We start from the raw sequence: 23,874 nt of genomic DNA on the forward strand, positions 1-23,874 counted from the left end.
ATGCTAATGCTAACATTCATGCAAACAGTTGCATAAACAGTTGATAGTCAAGGCAACACTGAACAGTGAGACAGCAATCACAAAGTCATGTAAATGCTATTAACATTAATAGTCATGTAATAATTAAGCTAACATGCTACAGAGCTAACAGCTTCTCTACTCAAAGTAAAGCTAAGGTGTCCAGCTAACAGCTGGGCACCTTAAGTTGGTTTGCTAACCGCTAATAAAACTCAAAAGAAGAAGAAGCTACCAGCTGAGTTAGCAGATGAACTAATAGATCAATCAATTACAAATTTATTGATGTAACTTGACTTAATGATTGATTCTATATTGCATTGTGATTCTGTGTTTGTTATGATGTAAAGCACTTTGAAATGTCTTGCTGCTGAAATGTGCTATAAAAATAAAATTTGATTGATTGATTGATTGATAGACAAGCTAATAGGAGAGCTAACCTTCAGTCAAGATCACAATTTAAGTGACCAATACGTTACAGATCAAGTTAAGAGTACGGTGAATATTTAAGCAAATATTGTACTTTCTCAAAATCAAGCAAATAAGCACAAACATTTTAAGGGAAACAGCTGAGCTAACGGTTAAGCTAATATTCGAGCTAACTGATACTCTGACGACATTTTCTTTCTACAGATTGGAGGTTTTCTGTTGAGGCCAATAAGGCTGAAGAGCCGCTGACAGAGACGAATAAACCTCTGAGCCCTCATCAGATCAGAAACAGGAAACTTCAGCGTTCAGTTAGCACACCTTGTACCTCTGAGGAATTAGAAACTAATTTAACATTTGCTCTTTGCAAAGAAATGAAATGAGTCCAGGCACACACTGAGCTCAAACTTTGGGGAAAAGCTGCAGAAACTCTTATGAAGGTCCGGAGAGGCTGCCAGCTTCCTCATTAGAGGTTTCACTGATTCTTCAATCTGGGATCAATAACACTGACATCCACCAAAATATTAAAACCCCAGTTCACCATAGAGAATCTGTCACAAACTGCAACTAAAGACAATCAGATTAAAAGGCAATTAAAGGCGAAGGTCAGTATCACTGGTTGATGTGTTTCACAATGACAGCAGATTGAAGTTATATTTATCTGTTTTTGTCTGTCCAGGTGATAAATCTTGTTTGGTCTTAATATTTACAACATACACATGGATTCTGTACTTTAAGGTTAAGAAAAAGGATTTAAAAAAAGAATAAAACACCAAAAACTGTCCAGAAGAAAATCTTTTTACTAAAACCAAAATGTTTTTCTGTCAGAATCTTCTGAGGTTTTGTTACCAACACTAACATTTGTTTTGCTGTACGACAATTAAAATCACTTAAAATCACAGGATTTGCATCATTTTCTGTAGAGCGGCGGTGAAACTGTGTTTTTAAAAACATTTTAGATGAGTGGAGGAACCTCCGGGTCGTCCATGAACTCTTCAGGGAGTTCTGCTGTTTTACCCGGTTTTTCCTGAAGATCTTCTCCGTTGCTCTGCTGAGGCACGATGTTGGCAACATCAACAGATTTACGTTTACTGGGATCAACTTCCAGCCTCTCAGGAGTTTTATCCTTTCTGAAAACAGAGAAATGTATATTGCAATAAAGCTGGAACTGAGTTTGGATGCATTTTACACTCTTTAAATATCAGAGCTTTCATGTTTTAATTGTGTTTGCAGCAGCAGTGAATCTATTTTCTTTCTTTTTCCCACATGGAGCTGAAACTGTTACAGTGAAAAGCAGAGATCAGGCTGAGAGAAACAGTAAAAGTTGCTGATTTTGCTCTGCTGCTGAGATCTGTGGCCAACAGCAGCAGAACCTCTTCACCGCCGTCTGCTGGTTTATTAAGAGGGGAATTCAGCTTCCAGAGGACGAAACGTCCCGACTCAGAATCGCTGCTGCAGGAGAACTGCAGGCTGGACCAGAGAAACGGGTTTAAGCTGAATCATCTTCCTGAAACCCAAGAACTCGACAGCTTTCGGGTCAGAACCTCAGATTGTGACTCTGAGTTGCTCCTGAACATCCCGGTAAACCACAGAAGAAGAGAGGTGGAGGTGTCATCGCTCCAGCTTTGGTAATGAGGATGTAATTGAGTTCTGACTGGACGGGCCGGTTCTGGTCAGTGTCTGGTGATCCGTCGGGTTTTGAGGAATCTGATTGTAAGTCCATCAGCTCACCTTTAGATAAGAACCAGACAGAGACGGTCGATGCTCAGATGCTGAACTACTTCCTGACCTGGACTGTAATCTGATGAGTCACGGGTCACTTCACGGGTTCGGACCTCCTCCAGCCGTCAGAACCACCTCAGGTCTTCACAGCAGAAGTTCAATGGTTTATCAGAGACGTTGGTCCATGTGGAGCTTTAATTTACTCGGCTGTTTTGGAAACTTTCAGTTGAATGAAGTTCAACATCTGCATCAAAGTTTTGGTTATCGACTGAAGAACGCTCAGTTACAGATTTATATTCATGCTCTTATTTTGAAGTCTGTTTATGCAGCAGTTCTGTTTCCTCTTTACCTTTTTTCAACATCATTTGTTAATTAAACAAATAAATGCAAAAATGGTTTGCTTTGAGAGGCTCCTTATTAAGCTAATACTAACCTCTGCATACCTAATGCTATAGAGCATTAGCATACCTACTGTTTACGATTAGTGCTGTTGGGTTAGCGTAGCTAGTAGCGTTTTAGGCTCAGGTTCCCATTCCGACTAGTTTGTTTTTGTTCGGATAGGATGTATTACTAGATCAAATTATTTATTTGGCATCTTTTTTATAATAACGTTTTTTAACGGAACCCAGAGCTTCTCTGCTAATCATAAAGACATTCTTGGATGGAGCAGTCAGTGGTCCTCTCTGCTGCCCCCTCTGGTGAGGAGGTGCCATCGCGCCCCGAACATCAGCCTCTGTATTTTCCCATCAGTTTTCATGTAGTGAATGAATCATCGGGAGCTGATCCTGCCTGACTTCATGTTTCAGATGATGTGAGATATTCCATTATTCTAACATCCATTTCCTGCTCTCAGGAACATCCAGTCAGACCTCATCATGTCCTTCAGATCCGTTCCTGCCGGTGTCCGCTGCAGGATGGCCGATCTGTGGCAGAGCCAGGGGTCAAAGGTCGGCCTCTGATCGGCTGCATGGTGCGATAAGTCAGAAGCTGCTGCTCACCTGTCGCCAGGTTTAATGCATGGGGTTTGATGGGCAGAGATGAAGGACAGGAAGCGACTATAAATGATGATGGTGATGAGGATGATGATGGTGGGAGTGGCTCCAGGCGGTGGAAGCTCTCCCAGCAGCCCGTGGTTCACCCTGTTGCATCCTTTGGATGATTTATTATGGATTATTGATCAGATAACCAGAGGATGATCTGCAGGTCAGTCAGGAAACTCGGAGATTCAAACACTTCAGGTTTAAACAGGATTATTTCTGAGTCCCTTTCTACGGCTGCAGAAAGATTTAAATTTCCAAACAAATCCTGTTCATATCAACAACAGTCACATTTATTCTGTTTTGTTTTTAAAAACTGCAGGACTTGGAAATATAACCTGGGATGTCTCGGAAAGTAAAAATCAGGTTCCAGAAAACATGACCTGGACCTGGACTGGGAAGTTCTGGAAACGTTGTAAAGCAACCAGTAAGTTTCTAATGTATCCTGTTGCTTCTGGACAGTACCAAGAAACTTTGGGTTTCTGTTATTCCTGGACACGGCGCCGTGCCCGGTGACCCGTTTCAAGCCGGTTCTGCTCAGAGGTTCTGGGTAAAGTACCGTCCTGGAGTTCACGGTCAGCGCTCCGGTTTGTGTTCCGGGTCACGGTCCTACCTGTTCCGTTCCTCTGCTGAGCTGCGGCTCGGAGCGTCTCGGTGCTGGCGAGGAGCGGGCTTCTTCACTCTGAGTTCACCTTCAGCCTGAAGGAGAGGTCAAAGGTCAGTGAGCCGGTCTGGTTCGGAGTCGTTTGAAGATGAGACACAGATTTACTGATTTACAAATAAAAACCTGATCGATACGGCGAGCAACAAAAACAAACAAGCTATTTAAGTTCTTTAAAGAAAAAACTGTTTTTCTATCCAAACTGTTTTGTTTTTATCATCTTGTTGATTTTGGACAGAATTTAAAAAGTCAAACAAAAACAGAAACAAAAACAGATTTAAACTGGAAACTTTGCCTGGAGGAAAAGTTCAAAACTATTTCAGATTCAACTTTTTTTCAGTTACAAAACTTTTTTTCTTATGAGCAAATTTTATGGCCCTAATTTTTCCCCATAGTTCCTGGACAGAACCAGAACCAGAGCCAGCAGTACCGACCCGGGGCATGGTCAGAACCAGGTGTCCGGTGGTCTGGGAGCGCCGGGCCGTCGAGCTGTCGGGCTTCACCTCCGCAGGAAGAACCACCTGGAACATCTGCAAGGTAAATAATTCAGAACCGTAATTAGTGAGATTAATGCAGCGACCCAGTTCTGGCACCGACCCGGTTCTGACACTGACCCGGTAGCTTCAATCATTACTCCAGCCTTTTATAGACGCACTTCCAGAATAGATCGGCAATCAATCTCAGCAGAGAAACTAAAATGATTCATGTTGGAGGACAAACTGGAGCAGATTGTGATTTAACTCCCAGACTGGGAGGCTTACTGGGATCTGTGGGCAGAAGGGAAACCTTCAGCTCTTTGCTCCTCCTGCTCGTATTAAAGGAGATTTTTTGACAGCCTGAGGTGAAGCATCGCAGCATGAATCACTCCACCCGCCCCACCAGGACGACTCCTGGCATAAAACAAGCGCACATAAATCCCGCAGCGTCGGCGCTGATGAAGCGTTTGCTGCAGGAAGAAGCGGAGGCTCTCCAGCTCCTGGATGATCATCCAGATGTTTGATGATTCTGACATCATTAGTGGGAGATTAAAGCGCAGCAGAGGTTTCCTCACAGCTGCTGAGAGAAATATGACATCATAATCCAGAGCAGAAATAAACAAACTCAGCTGAACAAGACAAAGAAATCATTTTTAATCTGGTTCCTCTGCATACAGCAGACATATTCAGATGGATCTTTTTATTCTAGTTGATTATTAAACATGTTTCTGTTCTCTTTTTGCTGAAATAGCTTAGAAGTAACTATATATTATAACCATTTTCACTATAATTTCTGTTTTATCTCATAAATATGTAGAGAAAACAGAAGCTGAATGTTATGACTTTGTTTTTGTTGGTAGATGTAATTTTTTTGACCTCCACAGTCAGCAGCAGGTGGAAAATTAAAGAAACATGAAGTAAAAATAAAATGTGAATTATTCTGCTGTCAGAACTTTTTTGTACTCATGGAGAGTAAAAGGAGCTGCTTTTTATAATTTTTTGTTTTCAAACCCGAGAGCAAACGATGACTCAGCACTAAAGGAAACCGACCTGTTAAAACGCCACCGCAGTCGGATCAGGCTGCTGGGAGTCTGAAGTCTGCTTTTTGTTTTAAAGTTCAGTCTTTATGTGAAAAGTTTAACTGTCTTGTCTCAGCACCTTTCCTTTGACGCTGACTCTGGCGTACGTCGGCTGGACGTCCACATCCATCAGGGACGTGTCCATGTGTCTGAGGGAGGAGACGCGCCAGGTCAGTTTACACTCAACTGAATAAAGATCAAGTTTCCAAACTGAAGTTCTCACTGAAATTAAATCAGATTTATTAGGAAAACAACAAACTCTGCAGCACACTGAGGATTCAGCAGGAGAGATACTGTTTCTAATCCATCCTATGTTTTTATACATTTTTTCCCAAAAGATCAGAATAAACTAGAAAATTTCTGAAGAAATTTAGCCAGGGCCTGCCAAAGCGTGCCCGTCGGTTTGGGCCCGGCGTTGTCATGCTAGAAATTAGCATCAATGCTAAAGAACGCTGCAATGTAATCAGTAGCATGTGGAGAATCACAAGAACGTTAAGTAAGGTGGCCGTGCACCATTCAGTATGATTTAAAATTTTTGTCAAGGCTTTTATTTTTGAAAAACTTCATTTCAAAGGGCCAAACTAAATCCATGTATAACAGTCATTGGATAAAATCAGTTATATAATGCTGAAAAGAGCAATAATCTCATGTAAAAATTGTCAAGGCGTTTATTTTGAAATTATTATTATGCTTCATTTCAAAGGTCCAAACTAATCCCATGTATAACAGTCATTGGGTTAAATCAATTATAATGCTCAACAGAGCAATTACCTGATTTAAAAATATTCAAGGCTTTTATTTTGAAATTTTCAGTATGCTTAATTTTAAAGTTCCAAACTAATACCATGTGTAACAGTTACTGAGTTAAATCAGTTATATACAGCCCATAGCAGCAGGTAGTTCTAAAGGCCAGTTCAGTCCTGATCTGTTTCAACTGAGTATTCCACTATATATAGAACTACAGTGATGCGTATTTGTAGTCCTAATCAGCAGCCAATAGCCTCTTGAGTTCCGTTGCTATGGTAAATAAGTTTCTCACCAAGGTGTGAACTGTTAGTGACAGAGCCTCAGACAGCCTAGAAAATCCTGTCGCATGACTTTGCTCTGAAGCACCGTGACAGAAAACCGTACGATCTAGATAAATTTCGAAAACATTTTACCGGAGCAGACATGCGTATCAATGTCAGGACCGATTTTGATACCAATCGTGCGATATTTGTGGGCGTGATGGCAATTTCAAAATTATTTTGGGGTGAAAAATTGTCTTCATTTCTCACTCTAGCAGAGGGGCACTCAGGAAGATTCACACTCTAATTTTAGGAAAAATTAGAACCTTTGGGTTGCTTAGAGACAAATTGTGGACAAACCGTAATTGGTATCGACGAGCCGTCTTCACTTTCGAAGAGATCACAGACGTATCTACAAAATGAAATTTGAATGGCATTTCTACGTGAATTCGTGACGACACAGAGAATCCTCAAAAATAGAGTATTTCTAGGATTTTTCCCATTGACTTATAATGGGTTTTTTTTTCATAGTTTTTTGCGAATTATGTCGCCATGTTAACCCCGAATCCCACCAAAAGTAATAGCTCCAATGGCGTGAATTTTCTGCACGTTTTGATACCTCATTTGTAGGTGTGCACCCAGCGGTATGAGCCGCATTAACGGTTACGGATGAAAAATAAAGAATTGGGAGAATAGCAATAGGTTCCTGCCATTGCTTTGCATGGCAGGCCCCAATAAAACAAGGAATTAAAACCCAGTTTAAATGTTGGAGCTGCCAGCAGGTCTCACCTGTAAACGGCCAGGTCCAACACAACAGCGTTGCTTTCCTCATCCTCAGTCAGAGAAAAGGCCAACCTGACACACACACATCAGAAACCCAACGGAGGGATGCAGGTCAAATGTCACGTCAGATTTTATCCAGAATGTAGCAGAACAGAAAACAGCAGAATCTGGATCCTGTCAAAGCACCAGATGTGAAGTTCTGACTGTTTTTAAAGGAAGACCCTGATTCTCTTACTTGGGTTCGTTGATGTTCATGACTCGTCCGTCAGCGGTGATCAGAGTCCTGGGAGGTTTGTTCTTCTTCTCTGGTTCCCTGCAGACAAACAGAACCACATCCAGACAAACTACACTCTGATGCAGTGAGCAGACAAGAAAGTTCAGATCCAGAATCACGGCGTCTAAAGCGATGGAAGGGCCCGCCATTTTTCATCTGAAAAGTCCTCCGACGTGGGCGGAGCCAAGACACGCAGAGGGGCGTGGCCAAGTGTGGGGATGAGTGGGTCAGCAGGGCTGCAGTCAGGATGACAGTACACTGTTGACAATTTATCACTGTGTTGCTACAATTGGCAACTTTGTAGACAGCTAGTGATTTTTTCACAGAAGTGACAGGCTAGAAATGGGAAATGTGAAAACAGCAGTCGCTCTGCAGTGACTGAGTGAAGCTCCGCCCCTTTCACAAACACTGCAGTCAGAGCAGAGGGGATCCAGTCCGCTCCAAGTCCACACGGAAAATTAATCACAAGTGCAAAGCTGAGAAACGATCAGCGCTAGCAGTGCTTGTTGTTCCAACTTCTTACACCAGGGGGCGTGTGTCTGATGGTTTTAAACCTGAACTCAGGTTCAGGCTGGAACTAATAGGAAAATTTAACTGCAGTAGCCACACTTTAGTCCACAGAGGGCAGCACTGAGACGATTTCAGGCAAAGCTATTTAAGAATTAAATAAAATTTACATTAAAATGCCACAATTTGAACAGAAACATAAATATAGTAGTTAAGGACCAGTTTAGACAGTTTATCTCCAAAACAAAGTTTAATTTGGGTTTAGTCACTAAGTTGTCGGTGAACTGGAAGTAACACGAAATCTAATCAGTCAGAACATTGAAAACGGGTCATGGAGCCATCCATCCATCCATCTTCTGGTCACCCTTTGTCCCTAATGGGGTCGGGAGGGTTGCTGGAGCCCATCTCCAGCTACGTTCCGGGCGGGAGGCGGGGTACACCCTGGACAGGTCGCCAGTCCGCCGCAGGGTCATGGAGCCATTCTAACTTATTTAGTTTCTGTTCCTGGTTGACATTTCCACATCAACGCCGTGAGACTGTTGTAATATTACAACATGCCTGTTTTAAACTTTTAAAAAACGGACTTTTACTCTGGGTTTTATCATAGAGACTGAAGAGGACATGTAATGTCAAAGAACTTTACATACTTTACTTTAAAATAAATAATCTGAAAACAATTTAATCTTCAAAGTTCTGCTACAAATCCATGTTGCTTTGTTTTCATTTTTTATTTCTATATCTGGGTCTTGCAGGGTTAAATCTGTATAAATTGTTTTCTGTCTCTGTTTTTCTACGGTTGCTTCCTGAAGCTGGACGTGAGTCAAAGTGTTTACTGCCGTTACAGACGGCCACTCTCTCCTTCAGCTGCATGAAGCTGCGGTTAAACACGCTCCTCACAACCGTCCGTCCATTAGACCCGCCGCGCAGCAGATGGCTGCGTCTGTGTCTGAGGCAGGTGAGCGTTTAGCGCGCTGCGGCGGGTCAGCTGCCCTGACCTCTGGCAGTGGCCATGAGGAGCCTTCAGTCTGCTCAGCTCAGAGGTGAGGAGATGAAGAACGAGCTGCCAGACTGAATATCAAGTTGTTTTGTTGCATCTTTTTCTCTTTTTTCACGTCGAATCGCAATTTCATATGTTTGAAGTTACACAAACGATTGCTTGGATGCCAGGTATGCAGAAAAATATCTTTGTTAACTAACCAGTGGAACTATAACTTTCTCAACAAAAAAGGTTAAAAAGTTTTTACGTCAGAAGTTACTGACTTAAAACAAGCTTCTATATCTTATTGAAAAGTTATTTGTAAGTTAGTTTAGTCTTATTTCTAGTGTATTAAGATACTTGCACCAGAAATTAGACCAAAATTCTACATAAATCCTGAACAAATCCTGCAGGTTTGGAACTTTGTGACCGGGTGAAAGTGGAGTTTATAATTATTAAAGCTGTGAAATGAGATTTGACTGAATCTGAGCATCCTCATCGGTGTCTTTCTGTCCATGCAGCAGCTTCTCTCTGCTGCTGACAAGGTGACATTGTGGCTCTGCAGCACGTCTTCCTCAGATGGGTGTGAAGAGTCTCAAACAGCTGAGTCATGCAGACATCAGAAGTGACAGCTCTCTGCTGGCCTGAGTGGAGTCAGGAGGTGAGGATGATCTCTTCAGACACCTTCCAGTTAGCCATGAGCCGACCGAGTCCGTCCTGGAAGCAAGTCCTCTGAAGCCTCATCAACTCATCAGGTTGGTTTTACATGACGGAGGCGTACAGTCGGGCTCTTCCAGCTCAGGACAGAGGGAACCCCGGTGGCTCAGACACCAGGGCCGGAGCGCCGGAGACCGGTCCTGGTCTTGGAGGAACCAGACTTGGCTCAGTCCCTGCTGGGCACCTCTGGTTATTCACAAACCCCAAGTGGAGACGATGATGTCCTGAACCGAAGTGAGCGGTCAGAAGTGAGGCTGGCAGCGTGCTGTTCGGGTCTGAGATTCAGCGGTTGGTCAGGTCGCATCTGACAGATGGATGAGTTCATCTTCAGACTGTAAGAGGATCGGAGGCCAACCAGGTGTCTCAAGGCCCAAGCATGCTCAGGCGTACTTCACTCTGCAGAGGTCCGAACATACTCAACATGGACTCGAAGCAGACCAGATGATACCTCAGAGAAACCGTTCATGCTCATCTCCACCTGCACCGTCTCCATGCAGCGTTAGCTGTCCCCATTAGTCAGGCTGTCAGTTTCTTTGACCTGGAAGCGTCTTTGTGTTTTCAGTCTCAGCTCTACAGAATCGTCTCCTGGTCGACCTTACAGTAGAAACAACCACAGGAGCAGGAAATTCATCTCTCCTGACATTCCTGTGATGCCATGAATGGAGTCAGTGGTGCTTTGAACTTTTCAGACTCTGAAAGCTTTTATTTTTCAGAGTTTGGGTTAACTCCGACTGAAGTGCTAAACATTTGGACTGATCAGAAACACCTCCAGGTCTTTGGCAGCAGACGAAGCAGCACAGAGCGGTAACCCAGCAGGATCATTCATCGGCCAAAACTCGGCTGTTCTGCTGCTTGAGGTGTCAGGAAAGCTGAAAGCTGTGAGTCAGCAGGAAGCGGCTCTGTCCTCATGGGCAGTTTGAAAACTGAGACGTTCTGAAGGCTCTGTGTGAAGCAAACCAGTGGACGTCCAGAGGTAAACTGCACCACAGCGGATGTAACGACTTTCTGTGCCAGAAAACACAACAAAAATTGAGCCGATTGACATTTTTTCTCTCCTCTGTCTGTTTGTTCTGACCCTTTTCCATTAGAGCCTAAATCTGAGTTTTTGGTTTTATTTTGAACAACAAATAAACAGAAACATGAGAACAGAGTCAATCCTGCAGACTGACAGGAAACCCGAATCCTCCAGTTAGAGGTGGGATGATCTGTTGGTTGGTCTGGAGGCGTTAAACACAGACGGTCCGGTCTGACCCGGAGGTCTCAGAGAGAGTTTATGGATTTATAATCAGCCTATAAACGTTTCCCCATCAGGTTCATCTGTGTGGCCTTTAATCACAGCTACACCCTCGCCTCCACGACTCCAGTTACAGAACAACAGAGTGAAGCTCCACCAGGCGGCCGGATAACAAAAACGGACCTTCAGAAAGGGACGGACGCAGCCTTTAACCGAGGAAGCAGACGACAGACTTTAATCCCAGCAGCGCAGGACTAGCAGGACTGGTTCTACTGTTATCAGCTTCCTGTCCTGGTTGCACAACTTCAACATCATGTAGCATAAAACGTTCAGCAGTCTGGTGAATGATTTATCCTTTAATCGTTTAATGGTTCAGTGCGGTTGATTCACGGGGTTATAAAGACTCACGTCCACTGGCATGGATCCACAGCCGGCCCAAATGCACCAACACACCAGATGAAACCAGTTTAAATCATAAAGACACACCAGATGAAACCAGTTTAATTAATAAAGACACACCAGATGAAACCAGTTTAAATCATAAAGACACACCAGATGAAACCAGTTTAAATCATAAAGACACACCAGATGAAACCAGTTTGAATCATAAAGACACACCAGATGAAACCAGTTTGAAGCAGAAAGACACACCAGATGAAACCAGTTTGAAGCAGAAAGACCTGCAGTGCAGGGACAGTTTATACTCTGAGTGGATTTGGGCCGGCTGTCTGCCCAGGATTACAGGTGCAAAATGACTTTGGAGCGTCGGCCACCGCTCCGTCCTGCTGACGTTCCTGACCACAGACTGAGGAACCAACGTTAGAATCCACCCGGACTTTAACCGGCTACAGAGAGTTGACAGTGGTGAAGGAACTTAATGCTGCCATTAACTTTGGGTACTTTACCATGGAAAGTAGTCCTGGCTCAGTACTCCTCTGTTTTCTCCAAGGCTGGATCTCTGATGACTGCACTGATGTGATCCACCTGACAGTGGATTCTTTGTTTTCACTCTTTGTTTTGACTCTGCTGCCGGTTCAGTGCTTGTCTCTCCTCTGTCCTGTCGACTCCCTGTCAGTCGTAGCAGAGGACAGTTTCTTCTTCCCGTTGGAAAGTCGTTGTTCCTCTCCACTCTCACCAGATGCTTAATCAGGATGGCAGATTGCTGTAAAATCAGCCCAAGAGATTGTCTGCTGTCGTCCAGGAGCAGTGAATGAATCTGAGGGTTTCCGAAAACTTTGATTTGAATTATGAACTGAAGTTGATGTATTGTTTATAACCAGTGGGAATAAATGCATCATAGGACTGAAATGACTTTTTTGTAAAGTGCTGATATCTGTAGTCACTGTTTTGGGTCGGAGTCATTTAGCTGCGTTGTAATCAGATTGTGTTTGTGAGTTACAGAGAGACGAAACACGATCAGAGGTCCATGTTCGAATCTCATGTCATTAAAACTCTGGAAAGTGATTCAGCTTCCAGGGGAAACCGAGGAGATTTAATCAGACTATGGATGATCAGGGAACAAACTGTGGAAAACTAAATATATATAAATATTCTGGCTGAGCGGGATCGTTCTGGATCAGCGGGATCCAGTCTGTAGTCCAGTCAGAGTCCCAGAGACGTTTCCTCATCCTCCAACCAGGTCCAACCCGTTTTCACACATTAACAACTTATTTTCTGTTCGTTATTAACTTTCCTACTTCAAACAATCCAACATTTAACCTTTAAATCGCCTCTAAATCGCCGGTTCTGTCCAGAACCTTCACCTCTAAACCCGTCGGTTCTGCCTGAACCTTCACCTCTAAACCCGTCGGTTCTGCCTGAACCTTCACCTCTAAACCCGTCGGTTCTGTCCAGAACCTTCACCTCTAAACCCGTCGGTTCTGTCCAGAACCTTCATCTCTAAACCCGTCGGTTCTGTCCTGAACCCGGGAGTTCTGAGTCCCAGCGGGCCGCAGCAGAACTCCAGGTCCAGTTCTGTCCATCCAGGACATGTCCAGCGGCTACATCCTGTCTTCCTGCTGACCCGGTGGGTCTCCGTTCGGTCCGACGTCACCAGAACATTCTCAGAACAATCGGCCCGTTAAGCTCCTAATTAACCTGAGCGGACTCGGCAGCAGACGCTCTAATCTGCTCTGCTGACGTCAGATTAAAGTCCAACATCTCCTCATCTGCTGAGGAAGGACGGGTCCGATACCCTGCAGCAGCTGCATCATGCTGCCATGACCTGAAGGTCCGCTCGGTTCTGAGCAAGACATCAAATCTGCACAGAAACGCTCAACATGTTTTTTTGTTTTTTATTTCATTTCGTTGTTTTTTCTTCCTCTGATGAATCTCTCACTGATGGCTTCAGCGCGGAAAGGAAAGATTTTAAGGGAATCTGTTTCTTCTGCAATTTATTCCAAAAGATCAATCAATAGATTGATGGAAAAAAAGAGTGAATGTTGACGCTGTGGGCAGGAAGGAGCTCCAGTAGCAGTCCGTCTTACAACGAGGCTTCTGACTGAAGGCTGTAATGACATGCTAGCAGCTCAACATCCCGGCAGCAGAGACTCCATCAGTTGTTTTCTAGCTCTGCTAATCCACCTCGTTTAATTTTGCCGCTTCGCTTTAAACTTGTCTGGCTGAAAATGGCCAAACAGAAACTGACAACAGGAAGTAGGCTGGTAGGTCATAAAAAGACAAATTATGTCCAGATCTAAATAAACGGATGAGAAAGTCTCTGATTTACCATCTGTCTTCTTCTGGTGAAAACTAAGACGTATGTTTCATGTCGGAGAAGAAGCAGTCGGATAAAATGCGACATGAGAGTTCAGACTGACGACGCTTTGACAACTTGAAGATACAGTTTAGCTCCACATATGGAAGTGGCTCAGACTGGATGTCTTTTGAGTGAAAAGAATCGGGTCGGTCAGACTCGTGTGAAAAGTCGGATCCGGTCGCATTCGGCTAATGAATTATTATTTTACCAAATTTTACCAAATTTGGTAAAATGGAAAAATCATCTGATCTGATCTAGTTTTTGTATTTACTCAGGTTTTCTTTGTCTGATATTAACAGAAATCTATAAGGAGGAAAAAGTTCATTAGTTGGGTTGGGAGGTATCAGCAGTTCTGGTTCTGGTTCTGTGGTTTGGGATCACAGGTCCAGATGTTTCTGCTACCTGGACTGAAGGTCTGCATCTTTCTGCCTGGTTGTTAAACTGGTTCCGCTGTCTGGATCCTGAACCGGTTTGAACTGGAGCTGAATCTGTTTTCATCTCTGCTTCCTTCCTGCAACATTTATCTGAGTTTTCCTCTGATTTTCCTCAAGGATGAAGAAAGAATGAAAAATGGGAGGAAGCGTCGTGACATCAGCTGCTCAGATGTTCAGTTTCTGCTCAGGTGGAGATAGAAACAGTGACACCTTGTGGCCAAGATCCTAAACTACATCCAAACAGACAAAGTTCATGGTTTGAGTTCTTGGATATTGGTTCCTGTTTAACGCCTGGTTTTTTAAATAATGTGTAAATACATAATATAATATGTTTCTTAATCTATGTTTAAGATGTTTATTTATCCAGAGGCTGATGGAACAAGAACAAAAATAATCTGCGGGATCAGGAAACAATTGACAATTTTCTCAACAAAATTATTCTGAATGTTTTGGAGAATTGCTCCATAAAATAATTTCATATTTTTTATATGTTTCCAAAACAATAAAGTTGAAATCTTTGGCTTTAAAGATTTTAACTTTGGGATTCTTCTTCTCTGTGTTAAATCGAACATCTGACACAAACGGAGTCAAAGTGCTTAGAGGATAAAACAGATGAATCTGGTCCACTCACTTCCTGTTGGCGTTCTTCTTCTCCTCCAGGCGGCGGTGCGCCTCCAGCCGGGACTCGGGGGTGAAGGAGCAGGGCGTGTGCCAGAAGTCCTGCTCCTCCTCCTCGGCGCTCCGCAGGTTCTCCTTGTCGTCCTGTGAGCTGAGGAGGAACACGCAGACATTCAGACCATCTGGGAAAGTTTGAACCAGGTTTGCTTTCAGCTCCAGATCCTGAATTTAAGGAGAATTAAGATCAAAACTCTGTTCTTCTGATAGAAATAACTCCACTTGCTGAAACTCACTCTGGTTTCCTCTCCTTGTCTCTTTGTGCAGCCTCCTCTTTCTGCTCCTCTCTCCTCCTCAGGTACTCCTGCTCCTGCTCCCTGACTCGCCTCCTCACCTGCTCCAGGCCCTGCGAGGCTCTGATCCGCTCCGACCGGCTGATCTCTGTCCCGTCCAGCCACTGGAGACGGACACACAGGACAGGGGACTTCTGGATGCTAATGAGTTAGCTTCAGCTGCAAGTACTGCCTTCAAATCAAGATTTAAATCCTGAAAGGTATTTAAAGGCGACCTGTTATGCTTCATGGAACAGGTCAGCGTAGGTTTATGGCCTATACAAAACATGTTAATCACATTTTTTGCACAAAATACTTCTCAGATAATCAGCTTTTATTCAGTTCACTTCTGTCTATTTGTTAGCTGTTTTATGGCCTCTGTCACCTTAAATCCAAACAAGCAGCTGCTGGCCACGCCCCCTAACGTTTACACATTTAAATAAAGAAAAACAGACGTGCAATTGTACAACCATACAACTAAAAGAAGAAGTGGAGCATCATGTACAGGATAAGCAGGATTTATATGTCTGAGCAATTTAAATATATATATATATGGCAACGGATTATGATAATGTGGTTTGTGGTTTATTTGTGGTCTTTTGCTGCCATCTGCTGGACAAATTAGAAATAACTGTTTATAGCTAGTGAAAATAATAGCTTTCATTTGTTTCATCCTCTGTATTTCTTGTAGACCAGTGGTCCCCAACCACTGGGCCAATTGGTACCGGGCCGTGCAAGAAATAATGAACTACTTCCGGAACTTTTATTTTGAAAATCCTAAACCGGATTTTACCAGTTACGTCTTGCGCGTCAAAATTGAGCCAACTTGCAGCAGAATGAGTAACAAAACAAAACATTGAAGGGCTGCCCGGTCCGCGCGACTGAAAAGGTTGGGGACCGCTGTTGTAGACCACTCTCAGCTCTGTTAAAGAAAGTTTGGACCTGAAATCTCTCCTCTCATCCTTTACTGGAGGCTCGTAGTGGCTGTACTGTTTACAGAACTAACCCTACTCATAAAGGGAACACAACAGCTTGGCTGGGTGTTTTGGCTTCATAGAAATTTGACTCCGTAACGTAATGCCTTGAAATTGTGCCTCTGTCTCTTTAAGAAGCTCCTGCTGTTTCTGAAGCTCCGCCTCCAGAAAGTCATTACAAAGTGGCTCCTCTATTAACCCTTTAACAGAGTTTTTACCAGCGTTGCTCTGAAGAGTAGCTTCTATAATGAGCTCAGCAGGTCCACCAGGGGTTTGCTAATAGCTGCTGGCTAGTCTGCAGGAGCTGAGGGGAGGAGCTGCGCTTTGAAGGCAGGGCTAGGCCCACCCAGGCTTTTTGGACATGGTGATTAAAGGATTTCTCCAACATGTCTGAAAGAATCAAAGCAACATTCTATTATAACGTGATGGAAAGATAAAAAAGTTGATAATTAAACTCTTGGGCTGTTTTTAGAAGCAGTAGATGCCAAAATGTAATAACAATCTTTAAATCTTTAAAAATGACATTTTTGCTGAAGAAGTTTGAGGAAGTGCGGTGACCTTGAGCTGAGGCAGCGCCGCCACGACGTACTGCCGGTAGCCCTGGAACTCGGTGCAGGGGTTCCCCACCAGGAAGAGCTCCCTCAGGTGGGCGTTGTGCTGCAGCGACTCCACACTGCTCAGCAGACCCACGAAGTTCACCGTCAGGTCCAGCTTCCGGAGGCTCTCACAGCCTGAAGGCAGGAGCAAAGTCAGAGTCTGCTTCTGAAAAACGGGCCTGCAGGGTCGGCTCAGCGCGCACACCTTCCAGGTTTTCAATGACTTGGATGTTGTTCAAGGCCAGATTCAGATACTCCAGCTTCTTCAGGCGCCCCACGTTCTCTGCAACAGCAGAAAAGACTGAACTATAAAAGATAAAACAATAAAAACTCAGTAATTGCAGCTCTTTAACTGGTGAAACACTAAAAATCAGTCGTATCCAACAGAGAAGCAGAGAAAAAATCCCCGTTCTGGGAATTGTGAATCAATTCAAAACAGTCACATTTCATCTGCTTAGACTTGTAAAATAATATTCTGAATGATTCTTTCATATATTTTTATTTAAGAAAAAACCAGGAAGCTAACCTTATCTAATATTTATTATTTAAGTATTTTATACACAAACCTGTTTTTGTTTAAATATAATCTGACAGTATTTTAGGACTGTATTAAATAATGTTCTATATAAAATCATTCCCCTGGTCAGTCACATAATTTAAACAGAATCTGTAGACCGTTGGAAGAGAGAAAATGGTTTCTGAAATAAAAATAGTTTCTGGATCGAATCTTGATCCTAAAAATCAGAATTGAATTTCTCGCTGCTGAAAGATTCACGTCTGCTTTCCAATCATTTCTACCATAAATAATAACGTTCTGGTTTCCATGCAGTCATATTCACACGAACGCTTTAATTTAGGGATTTTAATGAGTCATTTGAAAGTTTATTTTTTAAGGGAATAAAACAAAATGAAGTGATTTTTAAAACTGCGTCTCTAATCAAAAGTATTTACACCCTCACTTGTATTTTTAGAAAGTTTCACCTTTTCCAGACACTTGTGTCTCTATCAATATGATTTTAACATAATTCTGGGTGAATATTTGACCAGTTACATTAAAATAACTCATCAGGTTTTGGAGCTCACTAAGCAAACTGACGTTAAACTTCCTGAATTCCTTAGCTGAGGAGTTTTGAGTCATTTTTACCATTTCTGGGTTAATAAATTCAAACTCCAGTGTTTTAAAATAATTTCTACTGTATGTTGCATAATTATTATTCCATCCTGGAAGGAGAAAGGTTCAAATAAATCACTTAAAGCCCCAGATGATCCAGAATAAACCCCATCCTGACTGTTTCCATGCAGGTGTCTCCTGTAAACCGATCGGTACCGATTCTGGGGATGAGGTTGTTCTGCAGGTAGAGGATCCTCAGCTCCCTGCACCACCTGTCCACATGCTCGATCCGCTCGATGTCCTGCTGGTGCAGGGAGACCTCCTCCAGGGAGAGGATCTCACAGCCGTTGTGCTCGGCCCGCCGCCGGATCAGCTCCTCTGTGACTGGATGGGGAAAAAACAAAAATAAAGCATGGATAGACAGGAGTTTATGGAGCATTTCTGAATGTTTATGATTAAATTATTATGTTAAAATATGTCAGGATGAATTAATTCAACACAAGACTATTTTAAACCATTAGAATATTATAATTAACTTATTTCTATTGATCAGTGATATTTATATTTTACGCATACTTCTCCGCATAGTCTTTAAAAAAAAAAAAAACTTTATTATTACATTACGTAACAACTCCACTGAGCGGCTAAGCTAACTAGCATTTATTTTCCATGAAGCGGAAACAAACTGTAAACAAAACCTGAGAATAAATATGATTTAAAGACAAATAAATCCGAAAGTTAACAGTAAATTTAAGCTTATAGACGTTAAGTATCTGTTTTTATTACTTTTCCGGTTCTTTTTCTCCTAAACTTACTGTAAACCATCTTAGTCTCAGTCGTTGTGACGCGTTGCCGTGGAAACCGACTTTTTGCTACGTTCAAATTCTGTAGGAAATTTTAAACATTTCTAAACTAATTTAAAGGGTTTTAGTTTCTGAACTTGAAATGATCACAAAACAAGTCAAAAATTAAGAATTAAAAAAGAAGAATTGAATGATAAGTGTATTAGTGAGTCTTTAAATGTAACAAAAGTGATAGGATCTAGTCAATATTGATCAATAAATCAGACCTAAGTTCAAACTTCCGTTTAGATCTTTAAAGGCAAATACTCCACCATCATTATTTTACATAATATATGACATTTTACGTTTATTGTAGCAACTCATGCTTGTTTTATTGGCTTTTTGTTTCCTAATAAAGAAATCTTTACTTTTTATATAATTTACGTTTTAGTTTTTACTGAAGTTTTCCTTAAATAATAGGAGTTACAATAACATTTAATTTCCCTTTAAGATTAATAAAATATTTTTGAATTTAAACTAGAATTTGAAATAGAAATGAAATACTTGACATTTTATTGGTTCTGAAATGTACAAATGCTTCTCATAAACTTATTGATTTAGCAAATTTTCCTCCGTGACATGCTGATGGTTCATTACTAAAACTTACATTTTCTGCTACACAACAGAAACGCTGTCACACATTTTACTGTTTGGCTCAGGCGTAAAAACATCAATCTTCTGATTGAGTAACAATTTCGCCTTAAGACGGAGCATCAGGGCGAAGAGAAAATACAGAATAATAAAGTCATGGATTACGGGAATAAAGTCGTGCAATATAAAGAACAATGTTACGGTTCAACTTCTCATATTGGTATTCTTATATTATTATGACTTGGTCATTATCGTACGACTCTATTCTCGTATTATTTCGTTATTATGGTAATATTACGCCTTCATTCTCGTTTTACTCCAACTTTAATGTCATTCTCGTAATTAACTTTTTATTTTTTAATCTGGCCCCAATACTTCGTAATTCCAAAATCTTCTTCAAGCATATATTATTTAATGTATATTTAAACTCATTTGTCAGGATTAAATAGTCAAACATATAAACAACAAAAACCAATAAAGCCCGCATTTACAGTGTGTTCTTGAATGCAGCATCCCATCAAGCCGCTGACCCTTATTTTGAAAATTCAGCGCACAGAAGGGAAGTCCAAACAACATCTGCAGCATCCGGCCGTTTTCCATGAGCAGGTGAGCCGCTTTTCGGCTTCAAAACCGGTTTAGTTGCCCACAGAAAGCTGGAGGTCGCTGGATCTCACCCTGCCGGCCTTACGGAGCTGCTGCTGCTGAGACCTGAGCTCGTTTCCCCGCCAGAATGAGCAGCTTGAAGGGGTTCCAGTCCCAGCTGTCGTCCATCATGGAGGCGCTGACCCGAGCCGCGGTGGCGGAGATCTGCGGGCTGGTGGACGACGGCTACGCCGTCCTGCAGCTGGAGATCTCCCGCAGCCGCAAGGAGAACGAGGCGCTGCGGACGAAGCTGGAGCTCATCGAGTCCATCATCGCTCGGGGCAGCCGCCGGACGGACGGCGGCCCGGAGGACGCGGCAGCCGGTGAGTTCAGCGGAACCGAACCGGTGAAGGTTCATCACCGGTTCTGTTTTTATTATTATTATTATTTTGGTTGTGAATGATGGAATCAAATCTTCATGTTTCCACCAAACTTCATTAGAAAAACTGCAATAAAGCGTTTCGGCTTTGATGGGAACAAAGTTAGGAAGCCATTCTCAGCAGGATGACTTTCCTTTCAGGCTCTTTTTAATTCGGCACATTAATAAAACCGGAAACTACAACATATCCCTGCGTTACTACAGTTATAACTAAGGAGAAGTATTTAGTGGGTTTGTTTTGTTATGATCCGTTTCAGGGCCGTTAAAATGTGAGCAGAACCCTGAGCAGAACCCTGCGTGGCCACCAAAAACCTACTGTCTGTAGTTATACTCAATGTTTTTATTCTATAATGTCATCCATAAAGCAATAACCCAGATAAAAGAGTTTGGTGTTGGACTATAAACTATAACAATTTGTTTGTATTTATTTGAAATATTATGACAATTATGCTTACCTAATATAACAGCTATTGCAGTCATAAAAATGTTGTAAATAAGATTAAAGTAGGCATTTCAACACAAGCAGATATTTTTGTTTTAAACCATGATGGAGCCTCTACCGTGCTTTACTGATTTGATCGTTTCAGCTGAGGCTGAATCTGAAAGTCCTTCGAAACGCCAGGAGAACTTATAAAAATAACAGTTTATTCTGTCTGTCTGGGATTTCTGCGTTTTATAGTTCATCCTGGAAGTATTAGACATTTTTCTGGATTTTTTTCCTGTAGTTCTGTTTTTATCTGTGAATGTTTTTCCACCCAGAGTTGGAAGCTGAAGCGTCTCTACAGCAGGTAAAACCCTCCAACTTCAGAGGACATGGATCCGTTCCTGCAGAGGTGAGACATCCACCATCACTTTACTTCACTAATAAACTAATCCAGGTAAAACCGCCATGTTGTTTCTTCTGACAGGATTCTGCTACAGCCGCTGCGGAGGAGCCGATCCAAATGGATCAGGACATTGTTGTGATCAAAGAGGACACAGAGGAGGAGAAGGACGACCCGCTGCTCCTGCAGGAGGACGGTGAGAGGAACCAAGTTCATTTGGGTTTCTCTAAATATTCCAGCTGTAGGCCTCGTCCACATGTATTGTTTTTCTTTAAAAAAAAAAAAAAAAACGATAGCTGCACCGCATCGTTTAAAAAAATATCATACACAAGGGATCAGTTTCAGAAAAGCGATGATCCACACCAACCCGCTGGATTACCAGACCCATGAGAGGCAAATCTAACACCTGTCAGCCAATCAGAATCCTTCAAAAGAACCACGGCTTCCTGTTAGGAACCAGCTGACCAAACGTGCTAGAGCTCAACTTGGGATTCTGGGTAATGAGCGGTACCTTGCTGGGGTTGCTAGGTGACAGGCATTATCTGCTGATTTGTGAAATTTTATTTCAAAGGTTTTTGAAATCACTAATTTTCCAGACACCAGAATAAAATATTGACATAGTTCCCACAAATCTGAACCAGAAGTCATCCGCGCCATTGGACCGCCATCTTGGTAGGCAAGCACAGCGCAGAGCATAGATGAACCATGGCTTCCACACCAACAAGAAGTATATTGACACTCTTGACCAATGTGCAAGAGACAGATAATCGACCCGTTGGAGACAGAAAATGTAGCTTGTTTATTGTTGTCGTAGCAACTCCATAGGAACTGTCATGAGAGTTAAGTATACCTACCAAGAAGGCTGTAAGCTACAAAGTTCCTGGAAGTGTGACATCACATGAGAACTATGGCCAAAAACAGCCGAGTGATTTCTGTTGTGTTTTAAGTTTGGACTGTTTGTAGAAGCAGAAAAAACCCAAATGATAGTTCTGCTGTGGACGAAAGACCAGATTGCATATAAATCTGTTCAGTTTTCTCGATATCCTGCTATGTATGGACTAGGCCAGAGATAGTGAAACCTTTCGCTCTGATCCGTGTTCAGGTACGGAGGCGGAACCGGGTCTCCCTGTGGGGCAGGAGGGCCCATCCGGGATGAAGATCTCTGACGTGCGGTGTTGGGACCAGAGCAGCTCCTGCAGCGGGCAGCCGTCCCCGGGTCCGTCCGGCGCCGCCGAGGGCAGCTCTGCTGACTTTGACCTGGCCTCTGAGTCGGACAGCGGCGCTCTGTCTGCAGCGGACATCAGGACCGGCTTCCTGCTGGGGTCTGGAGACGGACCGGCAGCTCTGCCCGGACTGTCGGACCTGAAGCGGGGCTCGGCTCTGGTCGGGTCCGTCCCCTGCGATGTGGATCTGGATCCCGGCTCCTCCTGGAGCAGCCAGTCTGTGCCCAGCATGGTGCCAGTGCCGCACCGCTCCATGCTGCTGGCGCTTGGCGGCTCCAGACTCGACCCGCTGGAGCTCAGCCGGTTCTGCAGGGACCAGCGATTTGCCTGTAACTACTGCGGAAAATGCTTCACATCGTCGCGCAGCCTGGAGACGCACGTCCGCGTGCACACGGGCGAGAGGCCGTACAGCTGCGCGCAGTGCGGGAAGCGCTTCACGCAGTCGGGCCACCTGAAGACGCACCAGAGCGTCCACACGGGGGAGCGACCCTTCTCCTGCGAGCACTGCGGGAAACGCTTCGCGGCCAAGCAGAACCTGCGGATCCACCAGCAGAAACATCACATGGTGCCGCTTTGACTGGGACAGAACCGAGCCCAGACCCGCTGACCCACAGACAGGGCCGGCCCAAGCCTTTTGGCACCCAAAGCAGATTGTCACATGGGGCCCCCCGTACCAACATGTCAACACCAGATTCTTCATTCCTGAGCTGCTCTGTGTGTGACGTAGCCACATTAGCATCATTTGAAACTAGCTTACCAGTTTTATTTTGGCTGTTGATTTTAACATTACAGGAAAAAAAAAGATGGTTGAGATTTTAAAGTGCTGAGTGGTATTTAAGTGTGCCATGTTGTTTTAAGCATTTGAAAGTAGCATCAGCTGATACATTTACAGTTTTAAACACAATTTAAACTTTATTTACAGTAAACAAGTTTGAGATGTTATTTTTTCCCAACAGAGGCAGCAGCCATCAGGAGGAAGAAATCACCTTCCACACATCTCATTTCTACAATCGGTTGTGTGGAGGATCTAAACTGCTGCTTAACTTGCATATGCCTTGGGCCGGCTCTGCTGATGGACCAGAACCTCCAGCAGTTTCATAACTTTTTCTGTTTATCAAGACATTTCAGTGGAAAAGCTGCTCAGACTTCTTCTCTCTGCCTTTTCATTCACTTTTAAACAGGAAGACATTCCAGTAGGAACCTAGTTTTGTCTTTAAAGACAGTTTGGTGTCAGTCAGTCAGAGGAAGATTTTCTAAAGTTATATTTTTGTTTTTTATCTTACCGAATCCAAACAATAAAGTTAAAGCTGACAGAAAAGCTCAGACTAAATCAATTTTTATTCAGCTAAAAAAATTTCAGATTTCTACTGAAAACGGCCAATCAGGTGCCAGGATTTTCTGTCACCATGTAGAAACTGAAGAACGACCTGCTGTGTTTACATCCACCAATCCTGGAATGTTATTAATTTTACGCTTGTGATAAAAGCAGGTTTCTCCTACGGTGGAATAATTAAACACACACCTGGAACAGAAACATATGACTGATGGTGAAAGTGTAATACTGAAGCTGTGTGTATTATGTTGACTGTTTAATAATAAATTCAAACTGTTTACCATTTGTAAAATTCATTGCAGTTGC

The 23,874-nt window shown here is 43.0% G+C and overlaps 2 protein-coding genes across 7 annotated transcripts; one reads left to right on the forward strand and one right to left on the reverse strand.

Annotated features, from left to right (window-relative positions):
* Window positions 1-390: 390 nt before the first annotated feature.
* lrrc6 (leucine rich repeat containing 6) lies at window positions 391-19,784 on the reverse strand. 6 transcript variants are annotated; one of them, XM_023335348.1, is made up of 12 exons: window positions 19,659-19,784; window positions 17,951-18,118; window positions 16,829-16,906; window positions 16,586-16,758; window positions 15,018-15,178; window positions 14,738-14,875; window positions 7,442-7,519; window positions 7,213-7,278; window positions 5,496-5,565; window positions 4,296-4,391; window positions 3,814-3,899; window positions 391-1,571 (listed from the first exon to the last, which is right to left on the reverse strand). In XM_023335348.1, the coding sequence occupies exons 1-12, from the start codon at window positions 19,765-19,767 to the stop codon at window positions 1,397-1,399; spliced, it is 1,398 nt and encodes a 465-aa protein (XP_023191116.1). In that variant the 5' UTR covers window positions 19,768-19,784; the 3' UTR covers window positions 391-1,396. The 6 variants fall into 6 exon arrangements, 3 of the variants coding, with proteins under 3 accessions (XP_023191116.1, XP_023191117.1, XP_023191119.1); XM_023335349.1 differs by lacking the exon at window positions 19,659-19,784 and adding an exon at window positions 18,550-18,583; XR_002752884.1 differs by lacking the exons at window positions 391-1,571; window positions 3,814-3,899 and adding an exon at window positions 4,476-4,914 and having other exon boundaries at window positions 4,305-4,391; window positions 5,388-5,565.
* On the forward strand, window positions 19,723-23,848 carry LOC102216612 (zinc finger and SCAN domain-containing protein 2-like). The gene is made up of 4 exons (XM_005812624.3): window positions 19,723-20,132; window positions 20,948-21,021; window positions 21,097-21,208; window positions 22,115-23,848. The coding sequence occupies exons 1-4, from the start codon at window positions 19,898-19,900 to the stop codon at window positions 22,810-22,812; spliced, it is 1,119 nt and encodes a 372-aa protein (XP_005812681.1). The 5' UTR covers window positions 19,723-19,897; the 3' UTR covers window positions 22,813-23,848.
* Window positions 23,849-23,874: the final 26 nt, after the last annotated feature.

This window comes from Xiphophorus maculatus, chromosome 6 (genome assembly GCF_002775205.1).
Source record: "Xiphophorus maculatus strain JP 163 A chromosome 6, X_maculatus-5.0-male, whole genome shotgun sequence".
NCBI classification, from domain to species: Eukaryota; Metazoa; Chordata; class Actinopteri; order Cyprinodontiformes; family Poeciliidae; genus Xiphophorus; species Xiphophorus maculatus.

Excerpts from the sequence above, each read along its gene's own strand:
- lrrc6 (XM_023335348.1), bottom strand. The coding sequence starts at position 19,767 with ATGGAAAACGGCCGGATGCTGCAGATGTTGTTTGGACTTCCCTTCTGT. Across the intron at positions 16,907-17,950 it reads CAACCTCATCCCCAGAATCG|AGAACGTGGGGCGCCTGAAG; the intron begins GTACCGATCGGT and ends CTGCTGTTGCAG. Across the intron at positions 3,900-4,295 it reads TGGTTCTGACCATGCCCCGG|GCTGAAGGTGAACTCAGAGT; the intron begins GTCGGTACTGCT and ends CCTCTCCTTCAG.
- LOC102216612 (XM_005812624.3), top strand. The coding sequence starts at position 19,898 with ATGAGCAGCTTGAAGGGGTTCCAGTCCCAGCTGTCGTCCATCATGGAG. Across the intron at positions 21,022-21,096 it reads ATGGATCCGTTCCTGCAGAG|GATTCTGCTACAGCCGCTGC; the intron begins GTGAGACATCCA and ends TTCTTCTGACAG. Across the intron at positions 21,209-22,114 it reads GCTGCTCCTGCAGGAGGACG|GTACGGAGGCGGAACCGGGT; the intron begins GTGAGAGGAACC and ends ATCCGTGTTCAG.